Source organism: Pomacea canaliculata, linkage group LG2, assembly GCF_003073045.1.
Source record: "Pomacea canaliculata isolate SZHN2017 linkage group LG2, ASM307304v1, whole genome shotgun sequence".
NCBI lineage: Eukaryota > Metazoa > Mollusca > Gastropoda > Architaenioglossa > Ampullariidae > Pomacea > Pomacea canaliculata.
The window spans coordinates 8,312,280-8,328,918 of record NC_037591.1 but is presented as its reverse complement, the minus strand read 5'-3'; the positions used below and the strand labels follow the sequence as shown (position 1 = coordinate 8,328,918).

Sequence of the window (16,639 nt, the reverse complement as noted above, 5' to 3'; positions counted from 1 at the left end):
TTGGGATTCTAGACAGCTGGATTGAGCTGTTCCTACCAAACAATCTTGTTCTTTACATGGTTCTCAGAGCTATGAAATCTCTTTGCCTTGAAAGTTCCAATGTTTTATGTGGATTATTTGTAGAAGATTATAGAAGTGTTTTGGAATTTTATGCAGCACCAGACCAAAATTATATACACTAGCAAATTGATCTGCAACACATGAAGGATTATGACAAAGTTGAACTTGTGTTAAAAGAATTATATTGGTGGATTTTTACTACTTTCCAAAGAGACATTTGTCACATAGGAATGGGTCTTATAACTCATTCACTCACAAAAATTGCATGTTCTTTTAACTGAGAACACAATGATTGCCTTAGGCTGCTGAGGTCATGTGTGTAATTCCCGCCTGGTCTATAGCCAAGCAACACTTGGCACATACCCTAACAACAGCAATGACAAAAGCCAGTTGGCAAAGTGAACGCAGCCAGGAGGTGACTTACATAAATACAATTAACCCAACTTTTAGTTGAGTTTACCCTCACTTCCTGGTCCCTCTTAAACATTCACACCCCTGTGACATCTTCCTCCCATTCTCAGATCCCCCTGATTGCTACTACCACCTGTGTGACGTACCTTCCTTCTCCCTATCCTTGCCCATTCACCCACCTCACATAACCCTCTCTAGTCAAAACAAAGATTACCTTTCTCATGCTAACCTCCACTTACATGTAGCCATGTTGCTTTGATAGTACTGAAGTCTTTTGAATAAAGTCTTTTGTGTTAACAGGAGTACTGCCTCAGCAGCATCCAAGCATGTCTCCTCATGGACTGCCTCCAAGGTTAGTTCTTGGTTTGCTTTTTCAGTTCATTGGTTATTCCAATATTGTTAAATGTTTTGGGGTTTTGTCAGATACTTTAGTTGATGGTTGACAAGTTGGTGATCTTGCAGGCTAGGGGCTCCTGACAGCGGATGGCCAGGTGCTGGACCAGGGCAACAGGGCACACAAGAACTGCCTCCTGGTCATCAGTTTCCTGGCAGCTACGGACCTCGCATGCACAGTCCACAGATGGCCCCTCACGGCCCTGTCTCCTTTCCACAACCTCTTCCTCAGCAGCAGCAGCAACAACAACAACAGTCGCCCATACTTCAGCCTCCGCCGCAACCACCTCTGCCAGCATGTGAGTACTTTTTTTTTCCCCTCCTTCCCATGTAACTATGGGGAAATCAACTCATTGCCTACTGTGTATGTTAGTACAGAAATAAGCATTCACATTGCACAGTTGGCATGAAAGTATATGTTCAGACACCTATAAACCTACATTGAAGTTCATAAGCATACATAGAATTAAAAATTTTCTTGTTTTTTTTTTTTTATTTAATTTTATGTTTTGGTACTGCATGATGGATTGTGTAGTCCTACCAGTCATTGAAGAAATGCATGCATTGCTAATGATGCAGGCAGAGTCACACACTCCTAAGCATAACATATATGCATAACCTTTATGCAAAATCGACATTTATGCTGAAATGTCTCAATTCTATAGCATACGGTTTTGTTTTTGTGTTTTTATAACTTAAATGTTTATAGTTTTATAAACCATGAAAATGTAAGAAATGTTTACTTATGTAAGGTGTATCTGCTTGTCATTTGTGAAAAATGGAAATTTACTCATGTGAACAGGGGAATTGGCACCAAGTAAAGAATTTGAGCAGCAGATGCGCCAGTATGAGGACTGGTTGAATAAACAAGCGCAGTACCTGGACAGCCAGGTGAAGGTACTGGAGACTCAGATTCAGAAACAGAAACGTGCCAAAAAAACCATCCAGGCCCGGCAGAGACAGGTGCGCTTTTTCTTCCTCTTCTCTTTTCTATCCTGCACGATCTTTGTAACTTTACATAAAGTATACTGAACAAAAATGCTTAGAGTTAGATGGTAAAACTACTATTTCCTGATCAAGAATAAGAAAGATTACTGGTCACATATTTATAATACTTTGTTGGGATTCTCAAGACGTGATGTAAATTTATTACAGGTTAGTGATTCTTTTGATTTTGTTGTTGTTCCATAAGTAAAACAGATGTGAGATAACACCTCAGATTTCATGAGAGTAGTGTTTTTAACAGGCTCGTAAGAACAACCAAGAGCTGAATCCCAAAGACACCATGGAGCTGGAGCGCATCTCTAGTGAGCAGTCAGAGCTACAGAAGCAACTTGAGGCTCAGCGAAAGCAACTACACCAGCACCAGCGTGTTGTTCAGGATTACCACACCACTCAAAAGGTTGTTGTTTGCATCCCTGTCACAGAACACACACACCAGCATGTCATTCAGGCATACCACAACAAATGAGAGATATACACCTCCAACATGGCAAATGCTAAATTTGTTTTTTTTCAAAAAAATCCTGGGAATTGTGCAGGGTCTCTCTTTACTTTTCTTACTATTATCTTGCGCTCTCAAACCTGCAAAGAAATAGATAATATTTGTTCTTCACTGTCGGCAGCCACTGTCACAATCAGTGAGGGAGATGTCGTCAGAATTCTCTCTTATGTTAACCCACAACCTGACAACATGAGAGGCAAGGTTTTAAGGTTAGACACCGGTCGAAAAAAAAAGTTTTTTGTTTCATGGGATAGCGCGGATTTTTTTGTATCAGCTATTTAGCCCTTGAATGAAGTTTCAAATAATGGTTTTACTGCACTCGTCGCGCTATCGGTTGCCATGGAAACAATCCAAAATGGCGCCAAAACAAACAATTTTAAAAGCTAAAAACTTCTTCAATTTTGTGAGTAGACTCAAAATTCTTTTTGAAATAGTTACCTAAAAGGCAGATCTACATTTCTATGATAAAGAATTTGCGAATTCCTCTTAGTTTTTTTTTTTATAATTTTTTTTGTAAAAAAGTGTGTTAAATTTTAAGAAATTTTGATGTAAAACGGTATAACTACCAAACTACTAAGTAATTTTTAAAATCTATCATAGAAATGTTTAAATTTGTATGAAGAAAAGCTCAACCAAATTGCAGATCTATATCTCTTGTCAAAAAGAAGGAGTTAGCTTTTGAAGTAAACACTCTCTAACCAAAACAAGGAACTGAGAAATCGCGGAAAGAAAAACTGAAAGCTTAGTAACTTCTAAACTACTCAATATTTTTTTTAAAGCTCTCATAGAAATGTTTAAATATGAATAAAGAAAACTTCAACCCAATTTTAGGCCTGTATCACATGCCAATATAAAGTTATAAGCTTTTGAACTAAACAGCTTACTAAAACAAGAAACTGAAAGCGAAGGAAAACAAAGTGAAAGCTTAGTAACTACTAAACCACTAAATATTTTTTAAAAAACTCTCACTGAAATGTTTACATATGTATGAAGAAAACTTCATTCAAATTTTAGGCCTGTATCACATGTCAATATAAAGTTATAGGGATTTTAAGTAAACAAACTGTAACAAAAACAATGAACGGAAAAAGCGCGAGCAGAAATATCAAGCTTAGTAACTTTGTTTTATCTAAGCCTTTCATGTAATTTACCTGCTGAATGAAAAATATAACCATCTTTCAATGTGTTACTACATATAACTTTAACATTACTAATAAAATTATTATTTTATTCACTTTTAGAAAAGTCAACATGGTGTGTTGTGTACCCAACTGCTGACCAGGCTTCAGAGAAGTACACAGTAATAAAAACAATGGTGTTTGCAAACATTGAGCAACACAGTTATAGGTTTAGTTAGTTATATAAAGTTCAGTGTCCACTAGCTTCATGGTTTTTGCCATCTTTGGTCTTTTGCTATCTAACATTTAGTGAGATGTCACATATTGCTTCCAATTTTTGCGAGCATCTAATGAAGTAGCAGCATTAGTAGGAAACACTCTCATCTTTCTTAGCCTTCAGTTGCAGGGTGATGGGATGAACATCAATTAAAGAAATTATTTCAAAAGCTATAGGGGAGTATAACCAATTCTTGCAGCCCTATGCTCCACTGGGGGCAAATAGGAATAAGAATAACCTTATTCATGAAATCTAGAGATACATCACTGGTGCACCAGAATTTAAGCAGCTGCTCATGTTCTGTTCCTCTGTATGCTAGGATTATTTTTATGAATTTCCTCTGTAGTCACATGGATTAAAGATGGTTGATTTTTGTGGCTAGGGGGTATCTTATTTTCTGTCAAAGATTTCTGGGAAAAGCACTATAGCTGTCTGGCCTTTTAGGGTGCTGACAATGATGTGCTCTCTAGACACTGAATGGCTTCAAACTTGACTAGATAGCAGTTTTCATTGTTTGTTAGGAATGCTATACATAATTGTCTTCACATTCTGTTTGTTACATTTGGTTGGAGTAAGACCATCCAACCCCCACCCAACCTTTGTTGTCTATGCAAATGATGTAAGCTCTGTTTCCCTACATTCCTGACAAAGTACATAAATAACTTACATTGCAAGTTGACTTAAATGTGTAAATGTTCACATCTAGTCCTGATTACTACCGAGATTTGCAGCAGAAATGAAAACTTCGCTTTATTTTCAGCTCGCTTACCACATGACTGATGGTGTTTTCGACAGCCGAATTCGGTTCACTAAGTTACTTTTTTTAGCTGCTACGACGGTCTAAGAATGTCCACGTGGTTTTTATTTTTTTGCACGTGGTATTGTGAGAAGAAATGAGCGTCTGACAGGCACAATGAACATTTAATATCAACGTTAATGTCTTAGAAAAGAAAATATCACTGAACAAGCTTTGAGTTGCGTCGCATTTGTTTATACATCCGGAGGCCATGACAGTTGCCTTGTGGGATACCCGAGCACAGCCGAAGCGTGTTCGTGTGCCCTATGACCCCGTCTAGGTCGGCATTAGTGAATTCTGATTGGCTATATGCAAAGTATGTTACGCATGCGTCCATATAAGGAAGTTTCCGACCCTTTGTGTCGTCTAGAAAAGAGCTTGTATCATAGCTTGGGGCCTTCTAAGGGTTTTGACTCAGCCTTTGTTTGAAAATTCATGTCATGACCTTTCGACCGATATACGATGTGACACAGTTGCCCACGTGGCGAGGTGTGTTGCTATGTCTCAAACATTCTCTATTCTCGCTAATTCTGCGCTCGGGAAAAGTAAATAGGATAGAAGTAGAAGTTTTCATTGACAAAATAGACATATTTCTAGATTCTTCTATGAAAACCACTTGGCGAGTGAATAGAACAAAATATGAACTTTGACAGTATGAAGTAATCTGAAAATGGCCAAAATGTAAAATTTTTGACAATTTTTCGACCGGTGTCTGGCCTTAAAGGAGTGTGCTAGTCAGCTAGATGGTGTCTTTACCAGGCTTTTCCAGCTTTCCCTTGACTCTCACAGTATCTCCCAACAATTATATCAAGGCCAAAGAAGCCTAATGCTACAGACTTGAAAGATTTTTTACCTGTGGCTCTCACATCTGTCGTGGCCAAGTGTTTGGAGAGGGTTGTGGGAAGTTTGTTAACCTCCAGTGTGGCTGGTCACCTGGATCCTCTGCGATTTGCTTGCAAGTCACATAGGAGGGTATCTGATGCCACTCACTCTTTTAGATGCTATCTTACAACATTTGGACCCCTCTGGTACCTATGTTCGGGTCCTGTTCGTGGACTTTTCCAGCGCCTTCAACACAGTCTAGCCACACCTTCTCATAAAGTGCCTACTAGACTTGAAGTCGACACCAGTCTAGTTTTGTGGACTGACCACAGAGGGTGGGTCTCAGAGTTCCATCAACAGGTACTGTATGGTTTGGCTTGTCTGAAAGGATAAATCTGTCAATGGATGGAATGATTTTGTCAGCCGAGCAGATCCTCAGTACAAGTACCCCTCAGGGATGTATACTTTCCCCCTATCCTGTTCTCTGTATATACAAATGAGATTACCATTGCTATTCTCAAACTTGAAAAGTATGCAGATGACATGGCCCTTATGGCCTGCCTTAAAGACAAGCAGTCCCTGTCACAGTACCTGGCCTGCATGGGGGAACTGGAGGATTGGTTTGAAAGATGATTTCTTGATATAAGAAAAAAATCTGTAATTAATCCTCGGTTTCTTGTGATTAATAAAGTATTTTATTGTATATCAAATATAAGAAAAAGCATTGAAAATGTGTTTGTTTCAAGGGGTCTTTTGTTTCATTTGCTGTTGCAGCCCTATGCTCCTCAGAGGAGAAATAAGGAACAAACTATTGTTTAATTTGCAGGGCCCATTTTTCCCCATTACCCCTGGGCCCCTCTTTGTGAAATCAATAACCTCTGATGTGTGGCATTAAAATGATGCTTCTGCGGGTGTAGAGCTTACACAAGGTCAACAAATGTCACTTAGATATTCAAAAACAAAAAACAAAAATTAAGTAGGTTAGATGTTTTGAACTTGAGTGTAATGTCTCACAGTTTGCTCTATCCATGTCTGTACCCGTCTTTGTCTACATTGTGCCTAGTTTTAACAAATATCTGGTTTCAAACCTGGTGAACAGTCATGATTAGTATCAACTATTCCCATTAGTGTCTTTTATCTTCCACTAATTACCAGAACAATATTTTAATGGTATTAGCCAAATTTTCTCATCCAGGAGCAAATTGGCTCAGTATGGTCAAGTGGCATGGGTATACCGGGTCCTTCCACCTCTCAAGTGCCCCCTGGACATGCTTCTACTGCCACTGGTACCAACACCAATTCTGTTGTTCTTCAGCCCCGTATTCAGGGGTCCCAATCTTCCATCCGGATGTCTCCAACAGCACGGCAGGAATATGATGCATATGTGCAGAACAGGTTGCGAATGGCTGCCCAGTCTCCACGCCCACGGGCCTCATCCACGACTACCATCCAACTTGGGGTGAGTCACTAAGTATACATTTTGTTCGCACTCTGTTGATAAGGATAACATTTGGAACCTGTACTGTTTTGCAGTGTGTGCACTCATGTTTCAGTTTGACTGTGCATTCGCATATGAATATTTTATATGGTCTTTAAAGGGCAACATGCACACTCAGGGAAAATTGCTGGAAATAGAGCAGAAAGTATCACAAAAACATATTCTCATGGTATTTTATGACGAAGAGGCATGAGACATATTGATCTTTTTCTCTTAGTCACACCTCAATTTGCTAAGAAAATAGGAAGTGACAAAACAGTAGTATTTCTAAAAATAGCATGGTCTGCATGAACTGAATTAACAATAATGCACATGGAAAAATTAACCAAATGCACCCACTTTGTAACAGAGAATCAATAATACAATGTAGATTTCAATGCCCGTGATTGTTGCCCATTAAATTTTGATCTGAAGAAGATTTGCTTACCAGTGAGTGAATTCAGTTTGGACCTTTTTTTTTTAACTTCAGTCAAAGCTTCTAAATAAAGTTCAGATCTGTAGGGTTGTATTCCAATATCAGCTGTTTCATTTTCTGGGCAAAAAACTTGGCAACCTGGGCTATGTTTTTTTTATCTGACACGAAGACATGCATAGATTTGCTGAACTGAGCCATGCTCGCTGTTACAAATACTACTTGCGTGCAGGTGAGCTCTCTAGTATAAGAGAATAGTTCTGCTTTCCTTGTAGCAGGGGAGAATGCCGATGTTTGGAGGCTTATATTTTGAAAATTATATACTCATATTTGAGGAATTATTATTTTAAAAACCTGATCATGAAGTTACTCTCGTGTTGCCCTTTAACTTGTTACCATATTTTACTTACTAATTAACAGATGATTTTAATGAAAAAGTGAGGGTTTTTTTTTTTGCTTGTTTTTTAAACCATTTACAAACATTGTCATATGAGGGAGGAAACATTGTGCAGAATGCAAAGTCAAGGCATCTGCCAGCAAAGGGCTAAGTTATACCATTCTCAGGGGTTAATTAAGTATATTTTTTAGGTGAAGACGATGGTTGTTGATGCACAGATGCATCATCCAATGCCTGTGCAGGACAATAATCCTTTCAGCGAGACTTTTCAAGTCCGTGAACAGATCATGAAAATGCAGCAGACTGGAGGAACGCTTCCTCCTATTTCCCCAAGTGATACTCCCACTCCTTCACCTGGGCCAAGTACTCCAAATCCAGTTGGGCATGCAGGTGGCGTACGTCCAGGTAAGTTGTCATTTTTCAATAAACTGTTATTACGGATAATGTCGGGCAGTGTTTTAGTGAACATGGATTTAACGGTATATGCGTATGTACATCAGATATATTACTGAAGTAGTATTTATGTAAAGGTATGAACAAGGCAACAAATACATTGTGATTTTGAATGAGCATTAACTGTGAAAATTTAAAATGTAGCATATTTTTACCATCTGAATTGATGCATTTGTCTTTCAGCTGGAGAGGGAATATTTTTCCGAGAGAGAGCTGTTCCTTTGGAAGGTGGGCAGCGATTTATAAGACGTAAGTGTATTTAAAGATGTAAACAGGAGTTATAAGTCGATTAAATTTTTACATCATAACACACACATATCCTAATATCTTGATGCTTAAAAACTTTCCATTACTGGCAGGTTTTTAGAGTAGCTTCTCTTGCATCATTCTGTATATCCTTCAACATCTGTCACGTCATCAGAGCATTCTTTTGCTTCATGGTCCTTTTTGAATATATGCTGCATGATTGACCACAAAAAAAGAATCACAACATAACATCTGAAGATGCAATCAGCTTGTCTGAAAAATTGTTGGTTGTTCTATTATAAAAGGTTTATGGGGGAAGCTTAAATAACTTTTTTTCTCATTATTCAATATTGCTTGTTATTACAAAAAAGATAATTTGATTTCAAATGACACCAGATAAAAATGAAATACTTAAAACCAGTTTTCAGCATGAATAGTGAGGAATAGTTATTCCTGATTCTTATCATTTTCCTTTTTTTTTTTTTAAAAAAAAAGCCCCTGGGCCTCTTCCAAAAGACAACAACAGTACTTCACGAGAGGGACCACGTCCACCTCCTTACCCAGGTCCAGGTATTCCCCCTGGTCCAGCAGGTGCAGGATTTGTTGAGGGACCTCGCATGCCATTCCCTCAGCCCATGCCGTTGCAGCCAGGCAAGTAATCCTTTCTTTACCTGTTTGACATGTTACCTAGTCACAGGATTTGTTGGTCATGACACACATGCTCACTCATTTTTCAGCAGCCAGTAGTAGAGAGGTATCAGAAGCACAAACAGCGGTGAAAACTATATTACACATGCATCATGTCTTTGCTGCAGTGACACTATGCATGTCAGTGACTGATTTCAATGAGCTTGAGTGGAATTATGTGGCACATTCAACATTTACAATAAAATCACAGAAAGGCTGCCAATTCAACGATCAAAGAAAACAGAAACAGTTTCAAAATGCTGCTTTACAGTCATATAGTAGTGATATGTAGAACAGGCTAGACAAATACACCTTAAAAACAATGTATGATATATGTTCACTCCTGAAGGAGGTCTATTAAGATTCATACCAGCATCCGACAAATACAACATCTCTTGAAATATTTCACTTACATGAAAGCACTCAGCATTTGGTGAGTCCTGAGTCTGTTTGTGTTGATTGCTCATTCAAATGTTTTTATTTCTCAGATGCATTTATTAAATATATTTTATACATTTAGTTAAGTGTTTAAAACATCATTGTCTGTTGTCACTTTAACTATAACAGACTATATTGTGGAGAATGAAAAGTGAAGGTTGACTGGAAGTTGTCTGATTGCCATATTGGGTATAGTGGGATGAGTGCTGCCTCCCTTTGAACAAGTGAGATTCTGTGCCACACATTGATTATAGGTGTAAAAAGCTAATTTTGCAACTGGATACATATGTATATTGCCAACATCTGTTGATATTTGTATAAAAAAAAATTAAATTTGGTATGGTCTTTAACATACTGTTTTAGAAACAGATCTTTTAGTGCATAGTCGCTGTACTTAGTTACAACCATGCTTATTGAGAACAAAATGATGTAGGTTTTGGCCATCCTTCCATGCACCCAGCTCAGACAGGAACAGGAGAGATAGGGGTGGGAACAGCACCACCTGCTCCTGCTCCTGCTCCTGCTCCCAAAGAGAAGCCCAAAAAGCGGCGTAAGAAAAAGAAGGCAGAGGAAAGTGATGCCCAGTCCCAGCCCTTGCCAGCATCCATTCCCAGTCATTCTATCATAAGTGAGTAGCAAAATTCCTTTCATTCTGTGTAAATCATATTTAACATTAATCATCAAACAACTTAATGATCTTGCTTTTTGTGCAGTGCATTGAGTTCTAACATTGTTAATCTGCATTATTCAAATTTGACTTGCCACAAAGAATTCTAAAAGGAATGTGCATTCTAGAAAAAATATGAAAATTCTGAACACAGAACATGCGTTCATTTTATTATTCTCTTTATTATTGTGCCACAGTATTCAATATGACAACATTTTATTACATTTTATGATTTGCATAAAGGTATTCGTGTATGCCTTTGTTATGTAAGTGAAATAAATTGGCTGGGTATGGGGCTTATTTGCATCACATAAAATTGCTTTATGTAGAGTGCTGCAGAATGGTCCACTTACACAAAGCAAGAACTGAACTTAAAAGAGAGAAATGGAGGGTCAAGATTTTACTTTAATTTTTTGGGGGGAGTTGTTTTCATTTCTTAATTTTGTGGCTGTGTCTGTGTGTGCTTGTGTGTGTGCATGTACGTGTGTGTGTGTACGTTGGCATGGGTATACATCTATGCAGGTCATGGTAACCAGCAAGGTGAAAGATCTGCTCTAACAAAACCACCAGAGTTTCCCATCAAGCCACAGTCAGAAACTGATAGGCGAATCCTGGAGATACTCAGAGACTCGGCTGCTAGTGCTAGCAAAGATGGACAGCAGCCTACCACCTTAAAAGGAAACAGCACCAAGGGTGCTCGTTCGAAGAGCCCTGCAGCTGCCACATCCTCTCATGCAAAAGCAGTAATGGACAAACCTCCCGAAGGTGATCAGTCTGGCAGCTCTCATGGGCAGTCCAGAGGTTCTTCACCAGGAGATGAGACAGCACTATCAACAATGGCAGCTTCTGTGTTGCGGCCAGAGGCAGCCATGCCTGGTACAGGAGTGCAGACTGGTGCAGGCAGTGTTGGCATTCAGTCAGTTCCACGTGGGACACAGGCAGCATCAATGCAGAATACTTCAGCTGGTGAATTAGGTCCCCTTCCTTCTGGTGGCAGTCTCCCTCATCCTCATCCTCACCCCCACCTGCTCCAACAGGCACATCTCCACTCTGGAGTTTCCTCGTCACCAGGGGTTTTTATCACAAGGGATTCAGGGTGGAGTGATGTCCCCACAGTCAGGACCTCCTCATAGAATATCCCCCACATCTCTCCCTCTTTCTGGCAGACACCCAAGTCCAACCATGGTGGGAAGTCATCCATTGTCAATGCCTCCTCGGGGTCCTTCTTATCGCCTTCAAATACCTATGGGCCATCCACATTTAGATCTTACCCGAATCCCACAGCAAATGATACACATTCCAACCAGTCCTGCCACAGGTATGCCACCACAGCTAAATCCATTCAGACCATCACACCCAGATACTCTTACTCCAGCTCCTGTGCCATCAGAGACTCTTACACAAACCTCGGTAGAAGCAGCTGCCCCAGAGAGCATTGCAAAGCCTTCAGAAGCTGCAAGTACACAAACTGTATTCCTGTCTACACCATGTGACACAGCCTCTGTGTCTCCTGTACCAGCCCAACTTCAAGGGGAACTATCAAATGCAGAAGGCAGCAGTCCACTTGTGCAGGTGTCAGCATCGTCTACCACATCTCAGAGCCAAAATCAGCAGCCACAGCTTATGGAGTTGGCTAGTTGTGGCGATGCAGGAGTGTCAAAAACACCAGACAACTCTGTACAAACTGACACAAGTGAAAGTAACATGCAAAAGAAACAGTGTGATGATGGAATTCACTGTGGAACAGATGATGAGCAGGAGAGATTGTCGACAGGAAGAAAGGTTTGTGATGATGGCATCCACTGTGGAACAGATGATGAAGAAAAATCTGCAACAGGACAAAAAATCTGCAGTGATGGCATCCACTGTGGGACAGATGATGAGGAAGAGAAATCCAATGCAGAAAGAAAAGTTTGTGATGATGGAATCCACTGTGGTACAGATGATGAAGAGGAGAAACCGGCATCGAGGAAAATGCTCTGCAGTGATGGTATCCACTGTGGTACTGATGATGAAGAGGAGAAACCTGCGGCAGAGCAAAAAACCTGCAGCGACGGTATCCATTGTGGTACAGACAATGAAGAGGAGGAAACTGCACCTAGGAAAAAGCTCTGCAGCGATGGTATCCACTGCAGTACAGATGATGAAGAGGAGAAACCTGCTAAAGGACAAAAAACCTGCAGTGATGGTATTCACTGTGGTACCGATGATGAAGAGGAGGAACCTGCACCAAGGAAAAAGCTCTGCAGTGATGGTATTCACTGTGGGACTGATGATGAGGAAGAGAAATCTGCTAAAGGATCAAAAACCTGCAGTGATGGTATCCATTGTGGTACAGACAATGAAGAGGAGGAAACTGCACCAAGGAAAAAGCTCTGCAGCGATGGTATCCACTGCAGTACAGATGATGAAGAGGAGAAACCTGCTAAAGGACAAAAAACCTGCAGTGATGGTATTCACTGTGGTACGGATGATGAAGAGGAGAAATCTGCTAAAGGATCAAAAACCTGCAGTGATGGTATCCATTGTGGTACAGACAATGAAGAGGAGGAAACTGCACCAAGGAAAAAGCTCTGCAGCGATGGTATCCACTGCAGTACAGATGATGAAGAGGAGAAACCTGCTACAGGACAAAAAACCTGCAGTGATGGTATTCACTGTGGTACCGATGATGAAGAGGAGGAACCTGCACCAAGGAAAAAGCTCTGCAGTGATGGTATTCACTGTGGGACTGATGATGAGGAAGAGAAATCCATTGCAGAAAGAAAAGTTTGTGATGATGGAATCCACTGTGGTACAGATGAGGAAGAGGAGAAACCTGCATCAAGGAAACAGTTCTGTAATGATGGTATCCACTGCAGTACGGATAATGAGGAGAAACCTGCGGCAGAGCAAAAAACCTGCAGTGATGGTATCCACTGCGGTACGGATGATGAAGAGGAGAAACCTGCTACAGGACAAAAAACCTGCAATGATGGTATCCACTGTGGTACAGATGATGAAGAGGAGAAACCTGCAGCAAAGAAAAAGCCCTGCAGTGATGGTATCCATTGTGGTACAGACGATGAGGAAGGAAGTTTCACAATGAGCAGAACTAAAGATGGAAGAGTGAAATATAGTATAAATAATGATAAAGGTAGATTCTCTGAAAGAACAACTTTTTGTGATGATGGCATTCATTGTGGTACAGATGATGAGGAGATAAGCCATCAGTTTCCAGAAAAGTTTGTGATGATGGAATACACTGTGGTACAGATGATGAGGAGGATAAGCCATCAGTTTCCAGAAAAGTTTGTGATGATGGAATACACTGTGGTACAGATGATGAGACTGATAAACCCATAGCAAAAGGAAAAGTTTGTGATGATGGAATTCATTGTGGTACAGATGATGAGGAGAATAAGCCATCAGGTTCCAAAAAAGTTTGTGATGATGGAATACGCTGTGGTACAGATAATGAAACTGATAACCCCATAGCAAAAAGAACAGTTTGTGACGATGATATTCATTTTGGTATAGATGACAAAGGAGATAAACCCCCAACAAGGAAAATGTGTGATGATGGAATACACTGTGGTACAGATGATGAAACAGACATACCCATGAAAGATAAATGTGTCACAGGCACCAATCCACAGACAGTGGTAACAGGGAAAGTTTGTCATGATGGACTGCACTGCGGTACAGATGATGAAGCAGATGGGCAGATACCTGCTGAATCCTACTCATCAGCAGCTAGTGGTGCAGCATTGCCAGTCCCTGACATCAGTGTCTCCCATTCCAGTAATGCCATTACACTATCTATTTTACCACCCACAAACATTCCTGAAGTAAGTCACTCTGAAACCACTGTGCACTCAGATTCCACCTCATCTTCTGGCTTTGTTTCTAGCACAGACCCGACACCTTCCTCTCAGGGTATTAACAACACTCCAGGTAGTCAAACTCCAGAAACAAGCACAGATCAAGCACCTGTGCAGAAGTCTCCAGATAAGCAGCCATCATCAGTGGAAGGAGCTGATCCTTCAGGGTCTGCCAGTGAGCCTCTTTCATCACAAACTCAGCCATTACAACCTGCTTTGCAACCTCAAGACACCGTTCCACATGAGATCTCCAAAGTAATTTCCTCCTCGGTGCCTGGCTTGGGTAACATGGCTTCTGTGTCAACAGGTTCCGTGACTCAACTGGGAACAGCCAGCATGCATACACAAGCAAGTACTGAAACAAAGCAAGTGGTGGATCAGACATCCGGCGCTGGATATGACATGCAGCCCAGTTTTTCAGTTCAGGAACAGGAAGCTGGTCAGGTCATTAGATCATCTGCTCTTGTGCAGACCCCAACTGACGCATCCCTTTCCCCCGCAGATGTTTCCTTCTCATGTGCTGTAAATAATTCTGTCATGTCTGCATCTCACCATCCTTTTGTACATCCACAGCAGACAGAGTCTTCTAGCAGACTAGTCGATTCTACTTTGAGCGAATTGCCCGGAGCAATGGAGTGTGAAGACAACCAGCAAGAGGCTTTGACCAGCCATGGTGATGTCTGTGCTGAGCCACCTCTCTCCCCTTTTAGTAGAGCAGAGCCAGATGCTAAAAACATGCAAAACGAATCTGAGGCATCTAGCATAGGCACAGCTGTTTTGTCTTTAGCATCCAGCTCAGGCTCGGACAATGTTGTTCCAATGCAAGAGGCAGCATTCACATCAACACCACAGACAGCAGTGATTAGTGGATCTCAAGAGCTTTTTCAGTCGACCAGTATTAATACTGCTGCTTCCACTCTTTCCTCTCAGACACCAGTCAGCGCTCACTCAGATCAAACAGTTCACAGAGACACTACTGCAGAAAGTGATATCAAAATGAAAGAGTCAACATGTGTGCCATCTTTGCCAAATGCAAGCACCACTGCTTTAGGACAGCTTCCTTTTCCAAGAGATACTGTACCACTCACTCATTTACCACAGGCAACAGCATCCAGCAAATCAGTGATGGAGACTTCACCACAGCATTTAACCGAAGGGTCAGCAACTGAATCAGCTCAGAGTGCACCAGGAAGATCACCTTTCTCAGAACAAGGCCAGATAGGCATTGAAAGTGCATTGTCTGCCTCACCAACAGGATCTAGTCAACCGGCTAGAATTGACACACTCAATATGTCAAAGGAAGGAAAGCCTACGGTACAACTCTCAGCACCACCAGCTGTATCAACAGAGAGCACACTGTTGGCCTCATCAGGGACTGGTAGTAGCTTAGCTGCACATGTTCGGCATCCCCAGCCACTACCAGTAAGCAGTCCTATGCACTACCCGGCTGGCCACCCTCTGGCAGGTCAGCCACGCCCACCTCTTGACATGCTTGCTCGTGTTTCACAGTCTGCTCTGTCATCAGCAGGCACAGCTCTTCCCACTTCTCAGGCCTCTCCTCCTTCAGCAGGGACTCAGCCAAACCATGAGATGATAAGGAGTAACTTTCCACGGCATCCACCTCCACAGCTTTCCCCACACCTGGTGATGGGCCAAACTCATGTCATACCTGCTACAACATCCCAAGCAGCACAGCATAGTCCCACTTTGCCATTTCCAGGGGATGTGTACTCTCCCAGACACCCATTGTTTGTGGGACAAAACATGCCTCCACGATTCCGTGGCATGGCCCCTGCTGACTACGCCCAAAGTGGCATGATGTCACCCCCTGCCATGTCACCAACGTCCCCCTCTCAGCGTGGTCAGCGTCCACAATTTCAAAATGCATTCCATGGTGCCGAGATGATGCACAACAGCATGCCGCCCAGGCCCATGGGTCCTCACGGGCCACGTCCCATCCACTCCCCCGACATGATGGGAGGGACCTCTCCAACAGCCGACAGCCACCTGAGCATGGTGGGGCCTCACATGCAGGGCATGTCAGGGTACAGGCATCCACCTCCTCATGGCCAGCACCAGGCTATAATGAGTCGCCCACCATTCTCTATGCATCCTCCTCATTCCACAGCCCCCATGGACTTTCCTCCCCGTCCCCACCTCCCTGCCATAAGTATAGCAGGTCCAGGAATGGGTAGTTTCCATGGACACCATCCCTCAGCATCAAGTCACCAGTCAGCACCACAATCGCCATCTAGTACCACTTCTTTACGCTTGCCTGCTGCCGGTCCCAATTTTCCCCAGGATTCCCGCATGATGTCTCCAGCTGAAGTAGACCTTCTTAGGCAAGCTGATCCACGCCTGCGCATGCTTGCAGAGCAGAAGCGCATGGGCATGATGCCCCCACGTCCTTTTCCGTCCCTCCATGATGCAGGTGCCTCCAGGTAGTGGTGCTGCACCATTCCCAATGCACCAGCGTCCACCTCGGCTGCGGCATCCCATGTACCAAGATGAAGGAGGCATGGATCACTTTCACAACATGCACAGCATGAATCGCTCAGTGGGCCCTGCGAGCATATCAGAAGGCCATTCCACAATGA

General features: G+C 42.0%; 2 protein-coding genes across 12 annotated transcripts in view; both read left to right on the top strand.

Moving 5' to 3' along the window:
• LOC112558293 (histone-lysine N-methyltransferase 2C-like) overlaps positions 1–11,351 on the top strand; it is a 50,831-nt gene extending 39,480 nt beyond the window's left edge. For 8 of the 11 annotated variants that reach the window (XM_025228671.1, XM_025228665.1, XM_025228673.1 and 5 more), the window contains 10 exons: positions 772–823; positions 934–1,163; positions 1,667–1,827; positions 2,111–2,266; positions 6,577–6,840; positions 7,880–8,093; positions 8,325–8,390; positions 8,883–9,038; positions 9,946–10,140; positions 10,702–11,351. In XM_025228671.1, the coding sequence (XP_025084456.1) occupies positions 772–823; positions 934–1,163; positions 1,667–1,827; positions 2,111–2,266; positions 6,577–6,840; positions 7,880–8,093; positions 8,325–8,390; positions 8,883–9,038; positions 9,946–10,140; positions 10,702–11,312 (2,105 nt within the window). In that variant the 3' untranslated portion in view covers positions 11,313–11,351. The remainder of the gene's footprint in view (positions 1–771; positions 824–933; positions 1,164–1,666; positions 1,828–2,110; positions 2,267–6,576; positions 6,841–7,879; positions 8,094–8,324; positions 8,391–8,882; positions 9,039–9,945; positions 10,141–10,701) is intronic. The other 3 variants (XM_025228672.1, XM_025228666.1, XM_025228667.1) reach the window with 3 other exon arrangements.
• LOC112558296 lies at positions 11,333–16,639 on the top strand. Its single transcript, XM_025228677.1, has 2 exons — positions 11,333–13,363; positions 13,429–16,639. Exons 1-2 carry the CDS (start codon positions 11,362–11,364, stop codon positions 16,485–16,487), a joined length of 5,061 nt encoding a protein of 1,686 aa, XP_025084462.1. The 5' UTR covers positions 11,333–11,361; the 3' UTR covers positions 16,488–16,639.

Coding starts and splice junctions, on each gene's coding strand:
- LOC112558296 (XM_025228677.1), top strand. CDS start 11,362: ATGGTGGGAAGTCATCCATTGTCAATGCCTCCTCGGGGTCCTTCTTAT. Junction 13,364..13,428: donor TGATGATGGCATTCATTGTG/GTACAGATGATG, acceptor GAATACACTGTG/GTACAGATGATGAGGAGGAT.